This window comes from Polistes dominula, unplaced genomic scaffold (assembly GCF_049000335.1).
Source record: "Polistes dominula isolate Pdom_NZ unplaced genomic scaffold, Pdom_raw_medaka contig_25, whole genome shotgun sequence".
NCBI classification, from domain to species: Eukaryota; Metazoa; Arthropoda; class Insecta; order Hymenoptera; family Vespidae; genus Polistes; species Polistes dominula.
Window position 1 is genome coordinate 972545 of NW_028301094.1, and position 20491 is coordinate 993035.

Genomic DNA, 20491 nt, shown 5'->3' on the forward strand with positions numbered 1-20491 from the left:
AACCCGAACGACAAGTCAAACAGAAAGTGTGTGCTCAGCACAACATTTTTACTAATGACGAGTATACTCGTAAAATACAAAATATTATAATAATTGAACTGTAGGTTAAATAAAAAAAAAATAAAAAGAAAATAAAAAAAACGATTGAGTAAAACATGGAAGGTCCTGAATATGCCGGTAGGGAACGCTACATATAATATAGGGGTAAAATATGACGCACGCGCGCAAGCAACCCTTACGATTATAAAACGGATAAAGTGGCTGTTAGTGTGGCGGGAGTGTCAGTCGCTATTATGCGCTTATACGTGAATACGTTAAGTGCCATTTCCCATTGATCATTTCTCTCTCTCTCTCTCTCTCTATTTCTCTCTAACTTCTCTTTTTTATTATCTTTTATTAACATTTTTCTATCAATTTCAAGTCGTACACGCATACGTTCGATCACTCACAGTCATTCGTGGTGGCAGTTTCTGGATGATTGAAATTCATTTATGCGTCCTCGATTCTAAATTATTATCGTGCGATTAGGATTAAAAAGAAAAGAAAAAAAAAAAGAGGAAAGAAATAATATAATTTATTATTATTATTATTTTTTTTTTTTGTAATTTATTTATAACTCGCGTGAACGCGTGGTGTGGTTTTTATGCGATGGACGAAGATTACATCGACGAATTTTCATACGTAAGTTTTTAAATTTATTTTTTTTTATTAATATTAATTTTTTTTTTAATTTATTAATATTCTAATTCTTAGATATTTTTTTTTTTATGTTAACATTGTTTTTGTATCAATTAAAATTAAAGTTTTAAGTTGTTTTTGTTTTACATACACTCGTCAAGATATTTTTGACATTAATTATTATTATTATTATTATTACGATCATTGTAATGTTGTTAATTTATTCATTATTTAATTGTTGTTAATTATTTAATTAATTTATTTGTAATGTTGAATGTGTTCCTATTTTCTTTTTTTTTGTTATTTTTAAAAATCGAGAAAACGATCGTAAGATTTGTGATTTTACATGTATCTCGTAGAATGGACGTAAGTTCATTAATACCAGCTGGATTACAAACTGGACAGCATAATTTACCGGAAACACCATTACCCGGTTATAATAAATTTTCGGAAAATTTACGAAAATTTACACCACAGGCAATACAGTGTGCAATTTTTTGCGGTGGATCCAGATGCAAGTATGAAAATCCAAAAGCATGGCCACCGGTTCATATGGCGATACAAAACATCTTTTCGCACTGGTAAGATTTTGTTTATTTTTTTTTTTATTTTTTTGCTATAAAGTTTGAAGACAATTAAATATTAAAAAATATATATACATACGTTAAATTTTTTTGTTTATTTAAATTTTATAATGTCATCGAGGTTTTATGTTAATCACGGTTTGTATCAGTGCACGGGATCGATACCTTTGAAGGAGAATTATTTATGAACTGCAAATTTGTAATTTATGGTGATTTATGTGTTCCGTTACACGTGTATCGATGTTTTCACATGCACGACGTATTCCCTCGACGTATTTTACAATTGACAAAAAAAATATCTTTATCTTTATAAAAAAACTTATATATTTAATCTTATCTGCAATGATATATCAAAGTAACAATCTACGGAATTATTTTACAATTAAAACTAAATAATTCTTCTTATTTATTTATTTTTTTTTAATAATTTAATAATTCAAATAAATAAAATAAGAATGTGGAAATGTTACAAAAAAAAAAATTTGGCAAAATTTGTTTAACTTTTACAAATTGATTTTTATTTGTAAAGATACAAGATTTGTGTTCGTTTGATTCTCGAAAAATGTTCAAGTCATTCTTGTGTGTGTGTATGTATGAAAGATAACATAAACATTGACATAATGTATTAGGGTGACAGACGACGTTTTAGCCATGGCACGGCCAAGTACTAACCAAATAATCGAAAAAAACATAATTGGCCAATTTCAAAGGTGGAGTATAAAGACCATAATAAACTTACAAACGCCAGGTGAACATGCAAGTTGTGGGGGATCTCTTGAAAAGAGTGGCTTCACTTACGATCCTAATATCTTTATGAAAAACAACAGTAAGTTAATAAAATATATATATATATATCATTTTTATCTTATCTTTTATCTAATCAAAATATAATACTTCCTAATTCCTGAATTGTTTGTTGAACTCTATCACTTATTGTAATTGGTTAAAGTAACTTTTATTTCACCCTGTATAAAAAAAAGTACTCTCTTCCGTGTCGTTTGTTCATTCGTGAAAAAATTCGATTAGATTTATCATTCACGAAGAAAGTAGTAACTTTCAACCTTTCTAACGATATTCTTTATTTTATATTTCAAATAATGTACTATGTTCAATCTTATCTATCCTAGATCTTTGTAGAAAGGGAAATAGTTTTAGTAGAATGTTGAAATCAAATCAAATTTATTTGTCAGAATTAGTGAATCATTTAAAATACGATTTTTGTTTTGTTTTTACAAAGTTACTTGCAATTATAATTAATTAAATAATTAATAATAATGCAGAACACACAAGTACAAAGTAAGATTGAAAAATCTTAAATGAAACGTGAAACAAAATTAATTTTAATTTAATTGTAAATTAAATTAATTTTCTTTTGCTTTCGAAATAAAATAATGAAGTAATAATAATTAACACCGTATAAAATTAACACACGAATACAAAGTTAGATTAAAAAATAATGTTAATTTAATTTAAAAAATAAACACACACACAAACACACTCTCTTTTCTCAAAATAAATAAAAATTGTTCAATTTATCCTCGTATTTTACAATACATTTATATATTTATTTTTCAAATGATCAATTTGTCTATGAAAACAAACTATACAAAAACTGTATAAAGTTGTACAAACATATCGCATTTATTGCGATATAAATCAGAATATTTAATATCACAGATAAAAATCAGTGATAAACAAACCAACCATCACATTGAATAATACGAAAGGATGATGAATAATTGTAAGTTAAAATTGGTAGTAAAATAGTTTTGGGCCAACGTTTCGCCATAAAATGGGGTTGCTCGTGATAGCGACGAGTAGGGGGTAGTAGTTAGAGGGTAGTAGTAGGTTGTCCTTGTTAAACAGGTAGAACCAGGTAGGAAGGAAGAACCTACTGTGTTCCTTGATTCTAACAACTAGATTTGAACAAGTTCGGTGCTGAAACATGCAATGCAGCAAAACCATTTATCTATATATGTATACACATACATACACACATACTATTCGTATACATATATACATTAAATGAAAAGAGAAAACATTAACACACACACACACACACACACACATATACATACAGAACATTGTTTTAAACATAATTTTGATTTATTGAAACATTCTGTTGCAAAATTCTGTTGATATGTGTGAGTGTTTTGTGAGTTTTGTTTCGATTTTTTGTGATTTTTTTTTTTTCTTAAATTTTGCAGTTTATTATTACAATTTTGCACTAAAGGATTATGGAGAAGCAACGATGGGAAAACTTTTGGACATGGTCAAGGTCGTAGCCTTTGCCGTGCAAGAAGGAAGAGTGGCAATTCACTGTCATGCTGGTAAAATCGATTTTTCTCTCTTTCATCTAATTTCTATCTACCTGCAAAATAATATTGACTTAGTAAGCCGTGTTATTCTTAGATAACAATATTATTTTTTCTCTCCCCCCCCTATTCATACGTAAGTTTGATCAGTTTGATATTGTTTAAACAAACAGAGATCAATTTTTATTATTTCAAATCACTTTGATAAAATATTGAAAGGATCATGTTTATGAAATGTCATTTGATTTTATTCAGAATATTTTCTTTTTTCTTTTGACAAAAACAAATTATCAAATAAATTTATTTTGAATCATTTAAAATTTTCTTAATATATATATATAAATTACGTGTCACGATGTTTGTCCGCAATCGACTTTTAAACTACTGAACCGATTTTAATTAAATTTTGCATACTGTGTGCAGTTTCATTTAACTTGAAAGATAGGATAGTTTATATATTAATTTATAATTGCAATTGACTTAAAGACGTGTGTATCGGACTGATTGTGAACCACCACAGCAACACGTTGTGGGGCCACCTCTAGTATTTGATAAAAAAATAATCTAAAACCCGCATTTATATATTTTTTTTTTCTATTTCATTAACAACTGTAAAAGTTTTGTAAAATATATATATATAGTTAAACGTACGATTAAATTACGTCCTAATACGTAGATTCCGTGTCCGCAATCGTCTGGTACTACCCGCTAGTGCAAAGTGATATTTAAAAGAAGGACATTGACTTTCGACCTTTCACTGTCAGTGGCATACCTACGGATATAGAATCTCACTATGGGAAATGTAAAGCTTATCAGTCACGAGTAGAAAACTAATTTTTTTTTCTTTCTTATCTACTCTTCTTACCAACGTTTGAAATTTACTTTTAAATGACGGTGATATTTAAAATAATTCTTATTCGATCAAAAATTCAATTTGATGATGTCAAACACATTGAAACTTACGCGTAAAATCAAAAAGGGATAGAAATCATTGGTTTATATGAAAATAATTATGGGATTAATGGTGAATATTTTTTTTTAAGGGGGAAATATTATAAGCAGTAAAATGTAAGATACAATTGGCATAAATTTAGATTATAGTTCACCTAGTATGTTTACCAACGTCATAACCATTCTATTAAACACGGAAGTATACTAGTCGTGATAATGGTTTCCGTTTCCGTTCTTGAACACTACGGCACGAGCCTGTTATTTATAGCATCAATTAGACACGGTGGACAATGAAAACTAATTTAGGTTCCTATTACTGCTGACAAACATCTAACAAACACTTAATAGACCAATCTCACACCTACAAAAAAAAGAAATGAAATTAATTATCATTCGAATTTCAAGATATAAGAATATAATTTCATTTTCATTTATTTTGAATATAATTTTGTATTTTTAAATGTCATCGTGCGCGCGGCGTTACATTTTGAATGAATGATAATAATGTATGATAACGTTTGTTTTCTTTTTTTATTTCGTAGGCTTAGGTAGAACAGGTGTTTTGATCGCATGTTATTTAATTTATAATCTACGAGTTAGAGCAAACGATGCCATAAGATTTGTTCGTATAAAACGACCATGTGCTATTCAAACACGAGGACAAATCATTTGTGTTCAAGAATTTGAACATTTTGTATTACCACAAATGATAGTTTATCCATTGAACAGTACGATTGGTGATAAAAAACCATGTAGCCTTCAATCGTATCTAAAACGACAGAATAATGTTTTACATGGTTACGAACAACGTACATTTAAACATATACCTAAGGTGTTTATTTTTTTCTTTGTGTGTGTTTTAAAATCATTTGTTAGAAAAATAAATATTTAATTAGATGATTATTTAATCATGTTCTTTTGTTAATAGATTGTTTTTATTATCTGTGAACGTATTCTACAGTTGTGCGATTGTCAAGAAGATAATTCACCATGTGAAATTGAATATAAAGTTTCGAGTACACCATTTACAAGAAAATTTATTTCACACGTATTAGAAAAATTGCGAGATAATGGTGGAGGAAATATCAGGCATTCTTATTCGTGGACAGAATCCCTTGCTGATTCATCACTCGATTATTCAAGTGAGTAATCAATCTAATTTTATAGAATTTTATTTTTTTTTATTTAATAATTATAAAAATGCGCGCCTGTAGGAATGCAACCCTCCAGACACAGTTTGAAAATGTTGCTTGCGAGCGACATCTACTGGGACGGTAATTTTTTTCATCCCAAACTGTTCATACACGTGTGTATTGCGAGTTGCCTATCTTTCGGGCAAGAAAAAAAATTCCGTTCCAACAGATGTCGCTCGCAAGCAACATTTTCAAACTGTGTCTGGAGGGTTGCATATCTACAGGCGCGCAGTTTTTGTAATTTTTAAAATAAAAAAAAGGTTTCACTTTAAAAATATAGCAAATAATTAATAAAAAAACAATCAATCATGTTTTTAGCTTCAACAAAAGCAAGAGCAGGTAGCAGTGAAGGATCATCACGTGACACTGCAGATGATATTGGAAGATTGAGCGACGTGTTTTGTACCTCACCTGACACACCGTCTTGTGATTCAGCTTATACAGGTAGACCTAGAATAAAATTTCTATGAAGATATTTACAAAGTTTCTATTTTAAATTGATAATCGTTGTAGGTTTGGACGATAGTTGCGTCGACGATGTTTTGGCTGATGGAATTCATGGACAGGATCTTATTGATAACAATTGTTATAAAGAAATACAATCACAAATCGATTTAAAGGTTGCAGCTAGCAAAGAAATCTTTCGAAAGATTAATATTGATGAAGTTGTTAAAGCTTTGATCAAAGATTCGTCTAATTTGTCAGATAAAACCACAAAATGTTTATTACAATATCAGGTAAAAATTTAAACACACACACACACAATTGAATCAATTGAATTTATTAAGAAAAAGTTTGAATTAAATTTGAAAAATAATAATAATAATAATAATAATAATTAATGATAACCTTTTGTAGGTGGATTTAAACAATCGATGTACAGCATGGCAACGTTTAGAACTCGAAACAGATCTCGATGTTCTTTTTGGTTTACTTTTTGAATGGTTGGAAACATTGAAAAATCCAATTTTAGATTTGGATAGTTTAAGTTACATCGTAGTTTGGAGTTCAAAACCGGAAAGGTGTTTTGAAAAGATAACCAGTTCGAGCAGATATCTTTTGGAATATATTTTAAGATTCGTTTCTCGGTTAAGACCATTGACAGGAGAAAGTCAAAGTCTCGTGACGAGAAGATTCGTTGCTGCCATGACCCAGCAAACTGTTTGGATAAAAGATTCTTTTCGGCCTTTGAGTAAATCGATTGTTTACACACTTTCAGCATATATTTTTTTAATTATATTGCGTGTTACTTTTTTTTTTTTTATAGTTTTTTATATTACGTTACGTGCATGAAAGGTGTTGGTTAACACACAGGATTAAAAAAATGAGGATAAATTTATCGATTAATTTTTTATTCTTATTTTATCTTTTAAATTGTCCACTGTTATTACACGTAATAACAGTTGCACAGGAACGTTTTATTTTATTTTTTATTTTTTTTTCATTAATAATTTAATAAACATTGTGTATTCAAGGAGATAATTTGTTTTAGATAAAAATTTTCCCAAGTTACGACGTGGCACTGCTGGTAAGATAAATGAATTTTTAATACGTGCGATGAACTTGATAGAAGAAATGAATACCCAAGAAATGAGCAGACCATCGTGGATCTCCAAATGGGAATTAGTATCGAGACAATTAAATAAATTGGATGAGGGTGGTGAATAAGAGAAATGAGAAAGGAAAGTTGAAAATTATTTTATATTCGAATAACGTTATAACAGAAGAAATACTTGTCGATGATTATTTTCTTAATGTAATTTATTAATCCTTACATTTAAGACAAAGCTTGTGAAATAATATTGAAAAAACAAAAAAATTATTTAACATTAATTACTTTAATTCTTAACCATATATGGATATTTTCATTAAAATACTTTAATATGGTGACTTTGTATAAATGTCTGACTTGAATATTATTTTTTTTTTTTTTTTATAAATAAGTGAAACTATAACAAACTCAAAGACATTAAAAAAAAAATACATTTTTTAATAGTATTTTCAATTTTTCAAAATTAAAACTAAAAGATTGTTAATTTATTGACCATACTTTGTGATAGTTAATACCTGGTTTACTGATTTATGGTAATTTATTACCTTAAAACATAGATTTCAACTTGTAAAATGATTTTGAGCTTAAACTTAGCTGGCAAAGAAGATTTCTGTATTATTACAGTCAATATAGTAGATTCCTATTAATTATTTTTTTTGTAATTAATTTAAATTATCGAATTAAGTTCGTTTTTTTTTTTTTTTTGTTAATCAAATAATAAATGTACAGATAAGTTACATCAGTTAATAATTCACAAAACAAATTTGTTCTAGAATAATATAATATTTACAAATTTAATAAATAAACTTATCATCATTACAAACATTAAAATTCAATCAAATACTTTAATAAAAAAAATAAAAAGAAATAATTAGAAAAATATGTATAAGAAGGTAATAAATTAAAATAGAGGTTTTAATATTAAAGGATTAAATTGTTCAAAAATTCTAAACGAAAAATGAGGAAATTGGTAAAAATCAATTTGTGTTATTAATTAAACTACTTCATTGTTTATGAGCCATTCTTTCATCAATTTATTCTTTAAAGATGACTTTATGAGACAAAGACTTAATTCTATTTATTAGGACTTAGAAATTGCGGGTTTCGTAAGTTCTCTATTTACAGTGTGATATAAGAGTTAATCTGTAATTTAAAGCATATATATATATACATATATAATCTTACATACATATATATATATATGGGTTCGTATTTGTGTAGGTGTATACTTATATATGTGTATGTGTTTTTAATATTTATATTTATATTTATATATATATATATATATATATGCATATCCTGTAGATACATTATCCTTTTTTTTTTTTTTTTAATGTGTGTATAAATTTTCGTACATATACATCATCTAAACTATGATTATTAAGCATGTACAAACAATTTCAGTCTTATTACAAAGAAACTATATAGTTTTAAATTATAATCTTTTCGGTACTTACAATATTTCTTTTTATTATTATTATTATTATTATTATTATTTTTTAAATCGTATCTCTATCCTGCGTTGCCTTTTTTTTTATTTTTTTTTTTTTATTTAAAAAAGAAAAATTAGGATTATTAATAATTAAATAATAAAAAAAAAAAAAACAAAAAAAAAAACAAATTATTTAGTAAAGAGAATCGTTAACGTGATTTCATTTAATAACACATTTAATTTCTTACTTAGGTGAAATCGGTACATTTTTACAAGGCAACTTAAATATTACTGTTATACGTTGTAAATTGATCTTTCATTGTCAGACGGCAAAAAGGGGTATTGGGGAGAGGGTGGGCCAGGGGTTGTCCTAAAAGTTATTACATTCTCATGTTAAATCATAAATAAGTTTTTACTTGTTTTTTTTTTTCGTTTTTATAAATATTCTTCATCTCTCTCTCTCTGTCTGTCTGTCTGTCTGTCTTGTTTCAATTGGATAATACGATGATTTATCTTTGAATGTATTAATAGTTTGAGCTCGCTTTTTTTATAGTCCACATTTTTCTTGTTTTCCCCCTGATTATTATTATTTATCAAACATACTTATGTTGTTTTTCTTTTTTTTTTTTGATCCTTGTGTAGTGTGTGTGTGTATGCACATAATATTACGTTTAAATTCTATTGTACATTGATTGATTGATTGATTAATTGATTGATTGATTGAAATTATTTATGATAAATACAATGTTTTTAATTGGATTGGATACTTTTTTATTATTATTAAAAATGTAATATTAAACGTAACATTTGAGCATAAACTAAGGGGAGGAAGGATCAAATATTTAACATTTAATACTGTTACTTTATTTTTGCATTAGAAAAAAAAAAAGAAAGAAAAAAAAATTAGATGACCGTATATAAGCGAAGAAAATAATAATTCTAACGTACACCCGTAAAATGATTTTGTTTACTTAAATGTTGAGTTACGTGAATGTTGAGATAAAAGTTGATACGTTAAAAGAGATAAGATATTAATAAAAATAAAATTTATTTAAAAAGAATTGGATGATATTAAATATCAAAGTATTTTGTTTAAAATACGAACGAACCAAAGAAAAATAATTAACAAAATAAAAAAAAAAATAAAATAAAAAAAGACAAAAGTTATATGTAAATTGTAATTAACAATAATACGATTATTAGGCCAGTAGTAGACGCGCGCAGGGTTTGGTACATCGTCATCGATTTTATTTTTTATTCTTTTATTTTTATTTTTATTTTTATTTTTAAATGGTCACAGATCATTTCGTTTCGTATATTAATAATAATAATCATGCGTTTTCGTTTTTTTTTTTTATTTTTTTTTTATTTTATTTTAAATCGACTTTATTCTCTACGATCTTTGCTACGTGCTTCTTCGTACTTGATATGGAGGAGGAAAATTCGTGTCCCTTTTTTTTTCCTTTTTTTTTTACAAACAAAAAACAATAAAAAAAAATAAAAAAGGAGAATAAAACCGATCCGACGTAAGAAACATTATTATCATTCGACTTCGTGAATAATAAATTAATTATACCCGTTGTGTTTAACTATTTTTATTCATTTTTTTTTCTTTTTCTTTTTCTTATTTCTTTAACCCTTTCGCTACGGACGACTTTCTCCGTCGTGGTATTTATTTCCAGCTGAACGTGCCCCTGCGCCAAAAATGGGCAACACGGTGCTCGAATTAAACCTTTCGTTACAGGCGTCTTTCTTTTCTTCTATTGTACGGGGGGCTGCTAATACGTGCAGCTGCATCGAAATTGCACTTTATTTATTTTCAAGTAATTTTCTTCTTGATATTATTAACAACAGCATTGTTTCGAGAGCGACTATAGTCGCCCGTAATGGCGAAAGGGTTAATATTTAATCTTATATAATATATTATCATTCAAACCACGAGAACATCTCTTCGCAATTTTACACCGGGGGGAGGGGAGGGGGAGGGGGGAAGTAATTCGTTCCGTTCGTATGAAAAAATCAAAAACCTTAAAAAAGACGTCCTTACGATTCTGGGAGGGATGAAAAAGGGTTGGTTGGTTGGTTGGTTGGTTGGTTAATTGTACAGGAGATATGGGAAAGGGGTAGTTATGGTTATCGTTGGTTTCAGATTGTTGTTTGGGTTGTCTCTTATCCGGAAATATATGTATATATATATATATATATAACAAATTTTAACAGAAAAACACATGTTTTTTCATTGATTTTTTTCTTTTTTTTTGTTTTGTTTTGTTTTTTAAATATGTATAATATTTAATAATATCTGCGAGTAACATCGACGCGACGCTATAATACAAGAATTGTGGGACAATTTGATGAGTGTTTTATGGTTAGGGGTGGGTGGTATGGGGTAAGTTTTTGAGTAGAAGGATTGTTATAAACAGAAATACAAATGTTCTAAGAGAGGGTGTTTCATTTAAAAGTTAGGTATGGGGTAAGTTTTTGAGTAGAAGGATTGTTATAAACAGAAATACAAATGTTCTTAGGACAGGGGTCGGCAACCTGCGGCTCGCGAGCCACATGCAGCTCTTTGGATGTGAAACCTGCGACTCTTTAGTTAAAAGAATGAAAAAACAAAAATATTTAAAAATCGTTCTGAATCGATTAACGAAGATTAGGCACGATTAGGCACCGATGAATAATTAGATTAGTTTTTTTTTAATTTTTTTTTTTTATCAAAAAACTTTATTTATGCGAGTACTTTATTTATTGTTGGCAAGGAGAAACAATTATGTGACTCCTTAAAAAACTTTGGAAATTATGTTAATTGTAATTTTTGGCTCATTCGACTGAAAAGGTTGCCGACCGAGCCCCTGTTCTAAGAAATGAAAAAAGGGTGAAAGGGTGAAGGGGGATAATTTCTCGAAAGAGACCACAGATAATATATCGATTTTGAATATTTCACCGTTTGTTTTTTTTTTTTTTTTTTTTTTTTTTTTTTTTTTTTTTTTTTAATAATGATAATACGAATCCCTAATTAATGTCACACACTTTTGCGAGACACGTACGTCTAATAGACGAATTAAAAAAATTATCTTGGGGGATGGGCTGGGGGTGAGGAAGGGGTGCTTTTTCTTATTATTATCAGTCCCCACCTATCCTCTGTTCTTTCCCCGTTCTCTACAATGTTCCTTTTTTTTTATTTTTCTTTTTATCATCTACTTCTTCTTCTTCCTCTTCTTCTTCATCATTTTCTTCTTCTTCTTCTTCTTCTTCTTCATCCTTTTTTTATTCTTATTCAACTAACTTATTATTTTTCCTTATTCTTATTTTATTTTATTTTATTTATTTAATAATTCTTATTCGCGAGATACGAGACTTCGAATCGGAATTAAATGCAGTAGATGGATGGATGGATGGGTAGAGGTGGAGGTAGAGGGAGGGAGGGAGGGAGGGAAGGAAGGTGGGGTGATTTTAAAGGGTTTTTTGTTTTTGTTTTTTGGATTCGAGTGACGTTTCATAGGTTATTTAATTAATTATTATTACGAATGTTGTTGGCGATTCAAATAATTCATTGACAAATTGTACGTGTGTGTTTAACGTGTATATTCGCAAATCCTTAATGCTTTTGACGATGTACGTGTGTATTTACGCGTGTGTATGTGTGTGTGTGTGTGTGTGTTTTTTTTTTATTATTTTATTCTTACCGTAGAGGTTTATTTTTTTCTTCTTCATCATTTTAACTATTTACAAGAGAGTCTTCTATATATATATATATATATATATATGGTAGATATATATATATCAAGTCCTTAAATTCATTATACACACTACTAGTATACTTGAATTATAAATTAATATTAAAATAATTATAATAATAACTAATAAAGATATTAATAATAATAATAACTAATAATGACATTGATAATAACAATAATAATTCATGACATTAATAATAATAAATAATAATAATAATAATAATAATAATAATAATAATAATAATAATAATAATAGTAATAATAGTGTAACAACTAATGAAAGCAAGCCCCAAAAACGGCACCGTACTTTTTAAAGCTCGTCGAAAAATAAAAAAAAAACAAACAAACCTGACCCTTTCTTTTTTCTTTTTTTTCTAAGCAGGAATTTTTGATGAAAAAAAAAAGAAAACGCGTCTGTCCTCGTATCCCATTTTTTTTAAATTTTATTTTTCTCATTATTTGTCCGACATAAATTACGTGGCTAGTTACAAAAAAAAAAAAAAGAAACATAAAAAAGGAAATATAAAAGTTGATCGTGTTGTGTTGACGACAAGAACAGGAGGAGAGGGTAAATAAAAAATAAATAAAAAAAAATAAATTAGAATAAAACATAAATATGACGAATGAACTATAAATGCAAATATGGCGGACAAACGATATGTAAAAAAAAATATATATATATATATATATATATTCGTTGTATAACGAGGAATGGAAACGAGGAATTCAAACGATTTTCAATTAAAAAAAAAAAACACGTAGAAAAGGGTTGGTTCTCATTTTTTTTTTTTTTATTAGTGTTGTAATCCTTTTGATAATTGATTCCTAAAAAAAAAAGAAAGAAAAAAAATAAACAAATAAAAAAAAAAGACGAATAAAAAAATAAAACTCTCTCTATGATAATAAAATGAGGAAACTAGGAATGGACCGTGGGGTGCGGGTAGTTTTGAGGAATAAAAATGGTGTTTTTTGACGGGGAACAAGGGGGAAGGATCGACATCTAATTTTTTTCATTGATTAATTCCGATACGTATACGTATTTATATATATATATATATATATATATATTTATATATATATAAATACATATATATATATAATATTATGTATATGCAAATACACAGTACTTTGAATTGTATATTGTTACTTGTAATTATATTTTTATTTTATCCCATGTTTTTTCATTTTCTTTCCCCATTTCTTTTTTTTTTCTTTTTACTCATCATAGGTTTTTATTCATTATCCTTCTCTGGGTTTTTTTTTTTATTTTTTTTTTTATTATTATTGTTATTCCATTATTTTATTTATTTATAGATTTTCTTCGTCCTTCGTCCTTCGTCATCGTCTTCGTCTTAAAAGTCGTCGTCGTTTTTAAATAAACCACCGATAAACGCTCGAGCACTCGATCGATTTTACAATTTTTTTATTTTTATTTTTAAAATCATCCCCTCCCCCACCCTCCCACCCCAATTTTCACAATTAATATTATACTAATCGTTAGTCTTTAGTTTTTAATTATTATTATTATTATTATTATTATTATTATTATTATTATTATTATTAATATTATTATTATTATTTCTTTCAATCGAGCTCGAATGTTTACTCTGTGTTTTTCTTATTTTTTATTTTACGTGTTACGCATGTGTGTGAATGTTGTGAGTATATATATGTGTGTGTGTGTGTAGTAATCGCACGTGTTTCTTTCTTTCTCTCTCTCTCTCTCTCTCTCTTTCTTTCTTTCTTTCTTTCGTTTTCTTACAAAGTAGCTCGTTCTCTCTCTTCATCTACGATTTTATTTTATTTTTATTTTTTTTTAAATTGTGGGACTACTTACGAGTATCATTTTCTAAATTTCTAAAACGTGACAAAACTACGATCAAGGATGAAATATATATCAATGTTTTAAAGTTAATTTACTTTTTTATTTTTTTTTTTTGAAGAAAATAAAAAAAAAAAAAAAGAGAAAATAAACAAATAACAATTCGAGTTATTTCTTTTTTTTTCTTCTATTTATTTTTTCTTTTTTTTTCTTTTCATTTTGGGAAGGTTTTGTCATTTTTTCATTCAAGAAATTAAAAACGTAAAAATGAAATCAACTTTATGATTATTTTCATCCTAAATCGTTTTGTATACATCATGTTTTTTTTTTTTTTATTTTTTTTTTTTTAATTAAATCGCTTAGCGATTAATTAAAACTTCTACTAAATACGATTTTGAAAAAAAAAAAAATCTATCAACCGATTACATCGGCCAATTTTGTTTTGGGTTATCATATTCATCATAAATTCAACCTTAACCCTTTCTTTCTTCTTTTTTTTTTTTTGTCGAGATTCTCACAACGTATTACATGCGTTTTTTTTTGTTTTTTATCTACAATGTTGTATAAGAAAAAATTGTTGTCACGATTTTGAATCTACGATCGTCGATCATTCACATCTATCCATCCATCCAAGGAAGGATTTTTATTTATTTATTTATTTATTATTTAAATTTATTTCCATTCAATTCTTTTATTTTTTTTTTTTAATTTTATTTTGATAATCCTTCGATCGTTTAAAAAATCGTTTTAAATCGTTTATAATTAGAATAAAGTAGCATAAGTTTACATACTTTTTTTCATATGTATAATAAAAATGTGTGTCTTAAAAAGTTTAAAAAAAAAAAAAAAAAAAAAAATAGAAACAAAAAAAAAAGATGAAAAATGAAAATGATCGAAGAGAAAGAAGGAGCCACCGGTAAAAATCGATTAGATTCATCGTCTCGTATTATTTTTTATTTTTTTTTCTTTTGTTTTGTTTTGTTTTTCACCTTTCAACCTTTCTTTCTTTCTATCATTCAATTATTTTCTTAATAATCCTTAATTATAATGTACATGAGAGAGATTTTTTTTTATATTTCTTATATACTTTGTATATATATATGTATACGTATATATATATATATATATATATTATATATATGTTATATATATACATACATATAGATAATAATATGTGTATATATATATATATATCATATATAAAATGATAATCGCGACTTTCGTAAAGGAAATACAACGGGAGATAAATGAAAAAACGTGACATCGTTGTTCGCAATTGCTTGAGTAAGGATATGGATTAGCACAGCGTGGCCTTGAATTCTTTTCTTTTCATTTTTTTTTTTTAAATCTTTTCCCACGCATTAACGCTTTCTCTCTCTCTCTCTCTCTCTCTCTCTCTCTCTCTGTTTCTCTTTCGCTTAATCTCACTTTCTTCTTTCACTCTTAAAATCTTCTTTCTTCAAGCTTCAATCCTTCATCTTCATGTTCATCTCGTTTACGTTTTTATCATCCATCTATCACTTTCTTACGTCTCGAAGTGTAGCCGCATATTTGAGATAACGCAACTAGGATATGATGATTCGAGGGGTTTCGTAGGAAGAGCTGAGCTTGAACGACGACCATCATTACCACCATCAGCAAACTTAGAAGTTTCTTCTTCAAGAAGATTTCTTCTTAGTACCTTCTTCCATTTTGGTCGTGTTAAAAACGTACTATGGAATTTTTCGAATGATTCGAAAAATGTGTCGTCCTTTTTCTTCATCTTCATCTTCATCTTCATCTTGACATTTGTCTCATTTAATAATAGTTGTTGATCATATTCATCAGCTTCATTACGATTTTCATGTTCTCCTCTTTCTCCTCCTCCTCCTCCTCCTCCTCCTCCTATTTTGACCCTTTTCTTCCACCTCCTTTGAAAACTCGTTCGTCCTCGAACTCGAACGAGACAGCAGCCTAACACAGTACCGTCCTCCTATCGGGCTCGAGCCGAACGATACTACGCCTCAATCTGATCCTCCGGGCTCATTATGTCGGGTGCCATCGAAAGGTCCTCTGCAATATCCTCGTCCTGTCCTGAATCGTGTTCGTGACTTTCAGGATACTCTCTCTCGTCAACTTGATCATCCTCTGCTTCTTGTTCCGTTTGCGCATCCATCAATTCACGTTTTATTAATCTCGTTAGCTTACCCCCTCCGGGCTCTGACCTTCCTGCTTTATATGCACTCCTGGTTCATCCAGTGGTGACCTATTTTTTATTTTATTTTTTTTTATTTTTTTTTTTTTTTAAATCAAATACAAATACAACATTGTTAATTTAATTATTTTTGATATATATTTTGGAAAGGGTTTGTTTGGGGTTGTTGAAATATGTGGATTGAATTTTAAGAATTAATTGGTTTTTGTTTTGATGTATTATGCAATTGATTGATTAATTTGTTTAATTAATGTCAAGATATATGTTTGATATGTAATTTAGAAATTATAATTTATATTATTATTTAATTTATATACATATATGTAATTTAGAAGAATATATTATTTATATAATTATAATTTAAAAATTGTAATACCATTTATTTTTAATATTAAAAATTAATAATTCTTAAAATGTATCCACATATTTTGGTAACGTTCTCAAAATATATTTTTCTCAAATTATTTTTATAATAATTTTTAAATTCAAAGATAATTCCTTTTCAATTTAAATCTCTATGAAAATCTCATCCATGAGACGTTACCACAATTAAATTATATAAGATTTATAATAAAAATAATATAATTCACAGAAAAATATTAATAATAATAATAACGTTATTAATGGAATAAGAATATAATTGAATATTAATTATCTTGAAAAATTTATGAAATTTCCTTTTTTTTTTTTTTGAGGGGATACGAATAAACCGATGTAAAAATATGACAGGACATTTTTGACGTTCGTCATAATGAATTATTTAATCGTTAAAAATGAAAATAGATGATCAAGATGAATTAAACTTACATTAAATCGTTGTGAGATAAAACGTGTTCCTTATCAGGGCTCGTTGCTGTCGACGTACACATCGAGTTATTTAAAAATCCCATATTAGACTCCCCGAGTGCAGCCTGGAAATACTCAAATTGCATTAGACGGTTAGTCATCGATGCCTTTTTCTATTTTTCGTTGATTTTTTTTTTTTTTTTTTTTTTATTTATAATTCCAAACTTTTCACTTAACACACAACACACACCCAAAGGTAATAATGTAATGTTTATAGTAGCCATTAACCCTTTCAATACGACGACAAATCAGTCCGAGTGCGTCCCATTACAAGGATCAGTTCATTTCTCCTTCCAAACGATTATTTAATAAAATAACTTTAATGCCTAAAAGATTGAAGAACTCGGAGACCCATAAACATCCCCATAACAGTGCACCATCAACAACAGTGATTTCACAATTGAATTTTGTCTCAGCCAATGCGAAAGGGTTCAAATGCATTTGATAAAAATCATGTTTATATTTAATGAGAATGAAAACAGAAGTGTTGATGACAAACTGTTAATTATTATTACTATTATTTATTGGCATTAGGAACTTAAAAGTTCATTGGCGCAAATATCAAATCCCGGGGCCATTGTTCCCATCCCTGAGCGCAATCCTTCCATTCGCGATCTTCGTATCCTATTTTTGTCAGGTCCCTTCTAACATTATCCTCCCATCTACGTCTTGTTCAACCTAGTGGTCTTTTCCCATTTGGTATATCAACGAATATTTTGTGCACCGTTCGATCCACCCCCATGCACCGTCCTACGTCATCAGCCCATCTTAATCGGCGTGATTTTACGACGTTGATAATGTCCGAGTTTGTTGTACAATCGATGTACTTCAACGTTATGGTGTTTTTTTCTCCATTCGGCCGTTTCCTCATCGCGTATTGCATCGAAGATTTTACGAAAAACTTCGTTTTCGAAAATCCTACATTTGTTTTCGTCCCATAACGTAAGCGACCACGATTTGCTACCATAAAGGACTACCAGGCAGGATGATTGTCCTGTATATCCTAATTTTTAATCGCCTAAACAGCAACCGCGAGCTGAGTAATTTGTTAACCGAATAAGATGACAAATTGTTAATTATTATAATATAAATTAGGATTAAAGTTAACCTCGATCGTGTTATATTCGTGTCTTATAATAACCAAAACTTTTCTAATTGTTCCCTCAACTCCGGTTGTCATAAAGAACGTATGGTTTCCCATATGACTCGTCTGATTCGATTCCACCAGCGACGGACGAGCACCCAGCCTAATTGCGTTTTCTGAAGTATCAAAGATTAAAGGTAACCTAATTGTTAATAGTTACCTGGAGATTGGCATTTAGAGCATCACCATACATCGTAGGACTGTGAGTGAGCGTTGGGCTTTTCGATGGTACACCCCTAGATATTGAAAGAGAAAAATGACATTAGAAATTCGTAGGATCATTTGAAACAATAATCATTTTCCTGAAAAGATAATAAAAAAAAGAAAAAAAAAGAAAAAAACAGAATTATGTGTAATATGTGTGTGTAGTATTTTTTGTTTGTATGTATAAGTAAGTGTTGTTACGTGTCAGAGAAATATATTTTAGAAGATTAAAATGTGTATCATGAGTATGGTGTATGTGTATACGTGTATATATGTTTTTATATATTATGAGATTATAAATAGTAAAAAGATTTTGATTAAAAATAGATTAAGATAGAAAATAGAGAGAAAATGGAAATAGGGAAATAGTTGAATAGAGATAGAAAATAGTAGATAGATAAAAAGTATATATAAATATTGAAAATAGAATTATATAGTTTAAACTACACACACACACATATAATATATATATATAATATTATTTACAATAGAAAAAAGTAGTAATAGTAATAATAATAGTAATTATTCTATTAATGAAAAAGATTTAAAAAACAGTAAAAAAAGAGTTTGTAAACTCTTACCTATTACCCTTTCTTTTTTTTTTTTTTTTTTTATTATTTTTCTTTGTCTTTTTTTTTTTTTTTACTCCCACTCGGTCCAATCGGTCAGGAAGAATATTTTCGAGTGAGATTAGATAAGAGTAATATTGACAAAAAAAGAACTTGAAGAGAAGAAATAAAAGCGCCCTCGTTTCACATCTTATTCATTATTTTTTTTATTTACATTTATTTTTTATTTTTTTTTATTTTTTTTTTTTTTTTGATTAATATTAAAATCAAACAATTTGTGTATTATTGTAAAAAGAATATTTGTGAAACGATTTCGTTACTTATAAATGGCTTTCAGAATTACCTGTGAAGCTTACCTTTCCACAAGAACACATCCATCTTAAGGGTTTTGTTTTTTTTTTGTTTTTTTTTTTTGATATTCCGAGTGTATGAGAATCGAAAGAGATACTTTTATCGATTAGATTAAAAAAAAAAAAATAAATAAATAAAAAAATATATAAAAAAAGTATCTTCTTTCTTTAAAGCTAATAGTCTCTCGCAAATAAATTGACAATTTGATAAATTTGCCACCCCTCCTTTCCCATAAAAAAAACAATTTTCTATTTATATGAAATATATTTATTATTATTTTTCACAATTATTATTATTATTATTATTATTTTTCTTTTCTTTTTTTCTTTTCTTTTTTCTTTGCGAGAGAAAAATGGAATAATAATTTCGAGTGCATGCGAAGATAGATGAAAAAATATTGTAGAAAAAATCTTAAAATATCATCGAGCCATTTATTAAGTAATTAGAAAAAAGCGCTGATGATCAATAGATAGATAGATAGATAGATAGATAGAGAAAGATAGATAGATATAAAATTTGGTATTAAAAAGAGATAGAAAAAGAGAGAGAGAGAGAGAGAGAGAGAGAGAGAGAGATAGGAAGATAGGAAGAACTATTAGAGACTAGGAGAGAACTAGATAGATAGATACATAGAAAAAGATAGATACAAAAAGAGAGAGAGAGAGAGAGAAAGAGAGAGATGGAGATAGCAAGCAAGCATTAAAAGAAAGTGTAGATTACATTGTATAGATATATGTAGATATAAATAGACAAATATTAAAAAGTTTAAAATAGATAAAATAGAAATAGACAGATGATGATAGTATAATAAAAAAAAAAGTGTTAGATAAAAAATACTATTTATATTTTTTGTTCTAAATAATATTAAAATATTAATATATAAGAAATTGAAGAATGTTAATTGACATAATAATACAAT

The 20491-nt window shown here is 27.8% G+C and overlaps 2 protein-coding genes across 3 annotated transcripts in view; one reads left to right on the plus strand and one right to left on the minus strand.

Annotated features, from left to right (window-relative positions):
* Positions 1–103: 103 nt before the first annotated feature.
* Positions 104–7757, plus strand: LOC107072166 (uncharacterized). 2 transcript variants are annotated; one of them, XM_015331890.2, is made up of 10 exons: positions 104–681; positions 1038–1259; positions 1892–2088; positions 3470–3592; positions 5071–5360; positions 5490–5670; positions 6040–6165; positions 6235–6458; positions 6580–6913; positions 7214–7757. In XM_015331890.2, the coding sequence occupies exons 1-10, from the start codon at positions 644–646 to the stop codon at positions 7387–7389; spliced, it is 1911 nt and encodes a 636-aa protein (XP_015187376.1). In that variant the 5' UTR covers positions 104–643; the 3' UTR covers positions 7390–7757. The 2 variants fall into 2 exon arrangements, with proteins under 2 accessions (XP_015187376.1, XP_015187375.1); XM_015331889.2 differs by having other exon boundaries at positions 113–681; positions 5457–5670.
* Positions 7758–10043: 2286 nt separating this feature from the next.
* Positions 10044–20491, minus strand: part of FoxP (forkhead box transcription factor P) — a 306221-nt gene continuing 295773 nt past the window's right edge. Inside the window, 4 exon segments of the mRNA XM_015331871.2 lie at positions 10044–16457; positions 16460–16509; positions 17266–17378; positions 18609–18684. Of these exon segments, the coding sequence (XP_015187357.2) occupies positions 16261–16457; positions 16460–16509; positions 17266–17378; positions 18609–18684 (436 nt within the window). The 3' untranslated portion in view covers positions 10044–16260.

Excerpts from the sequence above, each read along its gene's own strand:
- LOC107072166 (XM_015331889.2), top strand. The coding sequence starts at position 644 with ATGCGATGGACGAAGATTACATCGACGAATTTTCATAC. Across the intron at positions 2,089-3,469 it reads TATCTTTATGAAAAACAACA|TTTATTATTACAATTTTGCA; the intron begins GTAAGTTAATAA and ends TAAATTTTGCAG. Across the intron at positions 6,166-6,234 it reads TTGTGATTCAGCTTATACAG|GTTTGGACGATAGTTGCGTC; the intron begins GTAGACCTAGAA and ends TAATCGTTGTAG.